The sequence below is a fragment of the Spinacia oleracea genome, chromosome 2 (genome assembly GCF_020520425.1).
Source record: "Spinacia oleracea cultivar Varoflay chromosome 2, BTI_SOV_V1, whole genome shotgun sequence".
Lineage (NCBI taxonomy): Eukaryota > Viridiplantae > Streptophyta > Magnoliopsida > Caryophyllales > Amaranthaceae > Spinacia > Spinacia oleracea.
In genome coordinates, this window is record NC_079488.1 from 87,013,625 (window position 1) to 87,020,624 (window position 7,000).

Here is a 7,000-nt window from a genome sequence, read left to right on the forward strand (position 1 = left end):
TGCTACATAACCCAGGTTGACAATTTACAATGAAATCTAGGTGCAAGAGCCACAACTGAAAACAAATTGTCACTGATGACTCTACTGAAGGATTAGTTGACTCCAATAACGTCCAATACCCAATTATGTCATGTAAATAAGAACGGAGGAATTATTATCTAACAAAGTATATAATGAAAAGAAATAAATCCCTAATATCTAAGAACTGGTGAAAGAACCTAATGTCTGCAATCTTTCTGGGTATGGATGCTGAATATCCGTAGTAGACAGTTGCAGACCACAATACACGCGAGGCACAATACTCAAGTAAAAGATGAATCTTGGTAGCTTGTGTTTTGTGCTGCTACTGTTATTTCCATGCAGGAGCAACCGAGGATATTGCTTAACAATTCCCACTTCATAATGTTCCCAAGGTAAGCCTAAAGTAAACAGTACAAAATCATTCCATTCAAACCTGAGTCGAGCCATAACTCATAAGAGATTGTTTCGACTATCAAAAGATTCGGTGCAGAACAACCCGTACAGCGTTATTTTCGTGCTGACAACTACAATATCTCAAACTATCAATGCAACAAGTTTACAGAAGAATGATCAGTTATGTACAAGTAGCACAGGAAAGACATCTCATACAACATCATAAGGGACAACAGGCCCAACATCCCACCTAGATTTCCGCTTCCTCTGCTTCTCTCCAGTCGTCCTACCCCAAACAGGTGAAGGCGTCAAAAACACAAAATCTTCATCATCCTCAGGACCCATCCAACCAAAGCAAGGTTTGCGTTTACGGGCTGTAATCCTTTCCTTAACAATATGTTCAAATCCTGGTGGACTCGGAAACGTATAAATTGAGCTGAAACCAGCAATCTTTTCCTCCTGGCCTATGAGTATATCATTAGGCCGATTAATTTCATTTGACATAGGGATCATGCTTTGTACATTGTCTGCAGTAAACACAAGTTAAAAAGGCTAAGCGGGAACCCAACAAAGTAGTTCACTCCTAGCGCAAAAGATGAACTGTTTTTTACAGTGAACTTTATTTTATAAAGAGCTATCTATTGACAAAGTAAGATTTTAGTGCGAAATCTTTGCATTTAGAAGTGAGATTATAGACTGTAAAGCACATTAACTTCAAGCACACTATTGACAAAGTAGCATGAAACTGAAGCAGACATGTAAGCAGAAAGATTGCTGGCAAATCTGTATGAAACAACAATATTTCTTTAAACAAATCATGGCAGATGTGTACTTCAATATGTTGAGGTGTTATTCAAAATGGAAAGGCCATACTATCCAATCACCACAGGTACAACTATGATTACATTAATATACTTAGGTCCTTAACCACTGACATCGGAATAAATAAAAGCATAACAAGGTATAGTTCAGCAGCACCATCCATCTACTATGGGCAGCAACAAAAAAAAAAGAGAAATTTTACTCAATGTATGGTGGCACAGAATGGTAAGGGCAGCAATGAGCCAAAGAATTCTCTATTCTTATCTATTAAAATTCTACCTGATACTCCGAAACATACAAATGCAAGCTGGGATTTCAGTTACCTTAAACAATTCTATCAAAGAATAGAGTCAAAAGCTTGGTTGGCGAAGGCACGGAGGCAGAAAAGATACCATTTGTTTTTTGGGTACAAGAAAGACACCATTTTGAATGAATATAAGTAAAACAGAACTCAGTAGGGAAGCCACTCTAGATTCCACCACTTAGACTCTTTTTATAAGAACACTTCCCACTAGACAGGTCATGGAGAAACATTAATTCAAGTAATTCAAACACTATGGCACTATCACACTAGGTGGGAAGTTGTAAACTAGAATTTTGCAGGAAATGTTATGGACCCCAATACTTCTTTATCCGTTTCTGGCCCGCAGAACCACATACTGACACTCCCAAAATATTTTTTGTTGACAACAAAAGCTCTGCCCAACAAATAGAACCACTAAACAAAGAAAATAGTTTATTCAAGCTTTTCCCCTATGGAATCTGAGCAAACTGCAAATATTAGGAGATATTGTCTTTTATAGCAGCTAAATGAGCAATTTGTGTTAAATTTATTCAAGGCAGTGAATCAAACAAAAGCCACATGGGTTTCCAAATCACATGGGATACTGAAGAGAGACTTGGATATGGTGCTTAATTTCAAGGTGCTCATAAATTAATTAGGACAGAACACACAAGAAGAAACAGTCGTCAAAAAGTCTAAAATTAGGTCTATTGCCCATAAATAACCGGGGCCGGGGGGTGGGGGTGTCAAATGTTCCAATGAGTTTGTCCAATCATTGGACTCTCGATAAAGAGAATTTCCACTGCAGAATAAAAAATAGAAAATTCATACTCTCCAACGTAAAAACAGTGTAATAAGTTATGTGAAGGCTAAAAGGCAAGGCAAAAAAGTGGAAGGTCCCCCATATGACTTGGATGGTGCTTGGCTTCAGGTGCGCAAGAAGAAACAATAGTCAACAAGTCTTAAATCTGGTCCATAAGTAATTAATGGGTTCCATAAATCCCAATAAATTTGTCCAATCACTGATCAACGAGATTTCTACAGAAGAAAAAATCAACTAAAAAGATCTTATTTTCCCACATAAAAACAATGTAAATAAGTAAAGCAAGGTAAGAAACTGGAAAGTAGAAGGTCCCCTCCCAAGAGTTCTCCCAAAAGATTACTTTTAGTATATTACCAACTTGCACATACTAGAGAAAGATGAGAAAGAATCTGGCTAATGAATCTTCAAGGGATCAGATACATACTTAGTTCCTCAAAGCACTTCAAAGGCATCCCAAGTACAAAACTTCGAAGCAACTTATCACCAAGGAATTGTTCCATGATGCTAAACTCTTAAACCGCAAGACTCCCACAGTGGCCTCTCACTAGACGCAACTATGATATTGCCGAAACCCCAACTAATCAAATGTTCATCTGATTCTTCACCACTCCTAAAAACCTTGATAAACTCAAACTAAATAACAGTCTGAATTAAGGAAAGAGAAAATCAATGCTTACACTTATATGGAGTAACAAGACTAACAACTTATTTCCACTACAAGAGTATGTTGTATATACACACAGATCCCCTTGGACTAACAATTTAGCAATAGAAGATATTGGATTTAAGCTTGTTCAAGGAACCATGTCCAAATTTCTGTTGTTACTAACATCCCTATTTCCCCCATATCACTTAAAAATAAGATCCAGTCTCGACTCTCTAGTGATAAAGTGAAGGAGAGAGAACAAAAAGGTACTTTATGCAGCAACATACATGTAGCAGAGAATCAACAATGTGCAAGAACACAGGGATGACTTAGGCTCCGTTTAATACACAACTTGACCAACCCTAAGGCTTAGACTATACTTACCACAAGGACAAGCTAACTTTAGGAGTCCATTTATACTCTGAAAAGATTAAGTAAATTCATTAATGGTTAACCACAAAACATATTCACGTGCCAGGCTTGCGTAAGAGAAGATGATATATATACAGTTTATTTATGCATTGTTGCATCGAGGTGTTTCAGTCATATAAGAGCATGATTAACTGTGGTACAAAAGTCAGAGAGATGACACAAATAATTCTGAATGTCAACTTGCCTAACTATTCACAATAATAATCAAACAAAATACTTCCTCCGATTTTTAATACTCGCAAAGGTTTGTGATTTCTACACTATTCACATATTAAACTTTGATCATTGTTGGTGATTTATACGTAAGATAAAACATAGTCATGTGGGATCTTGTTAGATTTGTCTTAATGTGTATTTTCAAAATTTTAACTTTATATAATTTTTGCTTAAAGATAATTAAAGATATTAATGATCAAAGTTGTGCATTGGCATGTGTAAAAGTGACAAACGTTGCGAGTAAAAATGAACCGGAGGAAGTATATACTAGGATAAAAACAACAAGAAGTCTCATTTAATAATGCCAGAAGCTTCTGCACTGCATCACTTTCACATCATTAAAGGTTTATTCATTGATTGGCCAATAGGATTACAGATTCAGATACAACATCATCATTGTATGATAAGGATAATTTTACAATCTTGACCACCTTCTAATTGGGATATGCTACTAATAGGTGAAGTATCAGATTATGACTCTTTTTAGTCACATTTATAACAAAAAGGTAAAAGACCCCAATGAAGAGATTAAGAAAAAGAACAGTTTGTGGTTCGTAAGGCTCCATTGAGATCATGGCCGACCAATTCTTTTACCAACTTCCCTAACAACACAACTCCACAAAGTTGAGGCCTTAATGATTTATCCTATAATTTTGTTTTCTTTTTAACAGGATAATATATAGTATAAGAATGTTTGCCTATTTTTACAGGATACTAAAAGAATATATAGGACAGCCACCCGGGTGTCCGATCAACGACAGTAAAGAGAAAAAATGGCCCTTCTATATGTTTGCAATAAATCAACCTCCCCGCTTGTTTAACTATCATTTCCAGTGGAAACTACAGTGCACAATCTGCACATCACTTAACAGGTGATTTGCACATGTTTTGATCTTGACATTAAGAAATGTAACTACATACACAGATGTTGGAACATATTTAATGAATTTGTTGATTCATTACAGTTGAACTCTAGGACGTCTAGCAGAATCATTAAGATGCTACTGTTACATGTTCTGAGCAACATATTTCAATATTTCTACAGAAGAGATAAAATAATCAAAAGGGCAGCTTACTACTTGTGTTAGCAGGGACTGAAATATATCAAAGCTATAAAGAGTTAACTAGAGTATATATATATTGAAATATCACAATGTTCTCATTTTCAGAAGCAAAGGTAAGATAGTCTGAAGACAACACAGCAAGAGATCCTCTTACCTAGAAGAGGTACAGGGCTAGCCAAAGGAACAAGAGGTAACGGGTTTGCCAAAGGAGAATCAATTACAGGAGTTGCCGACAGAGTAATTTGGCTAGAGCATAAAGGCTCACTAGCTTCACTAGATGGTCCAGCCTCTGATGGCTCATCCTCCCCACCTCCATGATTATCTTCGTCTGGAAAATCCTTCAACTCATATGAATAAACCATATTACTAAAATAGTTATCTCCAACTCGAAACAATGTTTCAACAGAAATAGCTTCTCAACGATTATAAAAAATAAAAAATAAATTAAATACCCAAGAAAAGACGCTTGCTTTACATACTTGGTCACTTCAAGAAACCTAGTAACCCATTTCCATTACAGAACCCCAAACCCGAAAAACAATCAATAAAATTGTCATTACAACAGGAGCAGCAGCAGCAGCAGTAGTAGTTAGGGTGTAACATCGAGTAATTGACAAATTGACACGATTATAAAAACAATAAAACTACCATACTCTAAAAGAAATCAAGGGCATAAAATACAAGAAAATGGGTACCCTTGGTTCCTCTTGGTCACGGGGAACTTCCTGCTCCCCCAGTATGAAATCGATCAGTTCCTTGTAGTAGCCTTCCTCAATAAATTTCCATCCTTCTTCACCACCATACGCCTACAATCACACAAAAAACAAACCCCCCACAAATTATTTCATCAAAACTGACATAAAATTGTAATGCACTCCTGCAAAAAACATCAGAATTTGAGTTTAAATACACATGAAAGAAGACTTACTTTGAGCAATGCATTAACACTCCTGCGAATTAATTCAGGGGAGAAGCCCATTTCAGTCAAAGCATCTAAGGCAGCGTCAATACGTCTCAGACCCACCTAGAAAATGGCAAGAATTCATACAAAAAACATCAAAATACCCAAAACGGAGTTAAACCCAGTCGGCCAGTTGAATTTTACAAGAAATGGTTGAAATAGAAGTAATTTAGGAAAACAGTGTACCCTGCTGCTGCTAGGTCTTCCCCTTCTAGCCATAATTCCTCGGCCAAAATTAAACTGTAGAATACTACAAAAATCAATTGAAATTGATCAAAAGAATGGGATTTTGAACGATTTCCAGGAGAGAGAGAGCGTGGCCGTGTGGAAGTGAAAGGAGAGAGTTTGGATTTATAGTTGCGAAGGGGAGGAAATGGAAAACACTTCTGATTAATGAGGTTTAATGAAAAACAGGGATTTATGGGAGTAATTAGGAATTTGAGAATTTCTAGCTAATTGTTGTTGAGTTGTTGTACACTTGTACTACACTACTACGGAGTACGGAGTATATAATTATTTAAGGAAGATATTAGAGCATTTTACCGTCAAGTGGAGCTCAGTTGCGCATTTTCATTTCACCGGAAACATGAATTTATAATACCGGGTGAATTATTATCAAATCCAGGAGGGTAATTCAGTGGTTCAGGGTGATGTCCAATCGAGCAAATGGGTTTGGGCGGTTGTGTCTCCTAATTAATTTACTTTAGCGTATTTAATCCGTTCATTACACTTTGTGAAGCGTATTACGACACTCCCCTTTGAACGGATTTTAATATGAGGGACTACAAACATAAAAGAAAAAGTACAATTTTGTTTATTGTCCTGATGTTTCTGCCTCGTTAAAACCTTGCCAAGAAAAACCCATTGGGATAAAAAAAAACATAGAGGAAGGAAAACGAGTACAAAGAAATAAGGCTCCCCCTCAATTTAGTGTATGTATCGAAGACGACGCATGCCAGTCATGCGCACAAGCTCTTGAAATTTCTTGGGCGGTAGAGCCTTCGTGAATAGGTCAGCTAGGTTGTCGCATGACTGGACTTGTTTGACATCGATCTTTCCTTCTTTCTCTAAGTCACGAGTGGAGAAGAATTTAGGATCAGTGTGTTTCGTCCTATCACCTTTGAATTGCCTTCTTCGATCTGTGCAATACAAGCAGTTTTATCTTCATATATGAACTGTTGGGTCTTCTTCGGTTGATTTCATACCACTTTCCTTGATTACATGATGGATCAATAATGATCTCAACCATATACATTCTCTTCCAACTTCGTACGGTGCAATTAGTTCAGCTTGATTTGATGAGGTGGATGTTAGAGTCTATTTTCCCAAGAGATTGCGG

General features: G+C 36.8%; 1 protein-coding gene across 1 annotated transcript; it reads right to left on the reverse strand.

The window, feature by feature from the left end:
- Positions 1-111: 111 nt before the first annotated feature.
- Positions 112-6,093, reverse strand: LOC110803915 (uncharacterized). The gene is made up of 5 exons (XM_022009455.2): positions 5,848-6,093; positions 5,629-5,724; positions 5,396-5,506; positions 4,855-5,038; positions 112-941 (listed from the first exon to the last, which is right to left on the reverse strand). Exons 1-5 carry the CDS (start codon positions 5,878-5,880, stop codon positions 625-627), a joined length of 741 nt encoding a protein of 246 aa, XP_021865147.1. The 5' UTR covers positions 5,881-6,093; the 3' UTR covers positions 112-624.
- Positions 6,094-7,000: the final 907 nt, after the last annotated feature.

Bases quoted from the DNA above. Each gene is read 5' to 3' on its own strand.
- LOC110803915 (XM_022009455.2), bottom strand. From the start codon at position 5,880: ATGGCTAGAAGGGGAAGACCTAGCAGCAGCAGG. The intron at 5,507-5,628 runs GTAAGTCTTCTT...GTGTGATTGTAG, and splicing joins GTGTTAATGCATTGCTCAAA to GCGTATGGTGGTGAAGAAGG. The intron at 942-4,854 runs GTAAGAGGATCT...TGTTTACTGCAG, and splicing joins TAGCCCTGTACCTCTTCTAG to ACAATGTACAAAGCATGATC.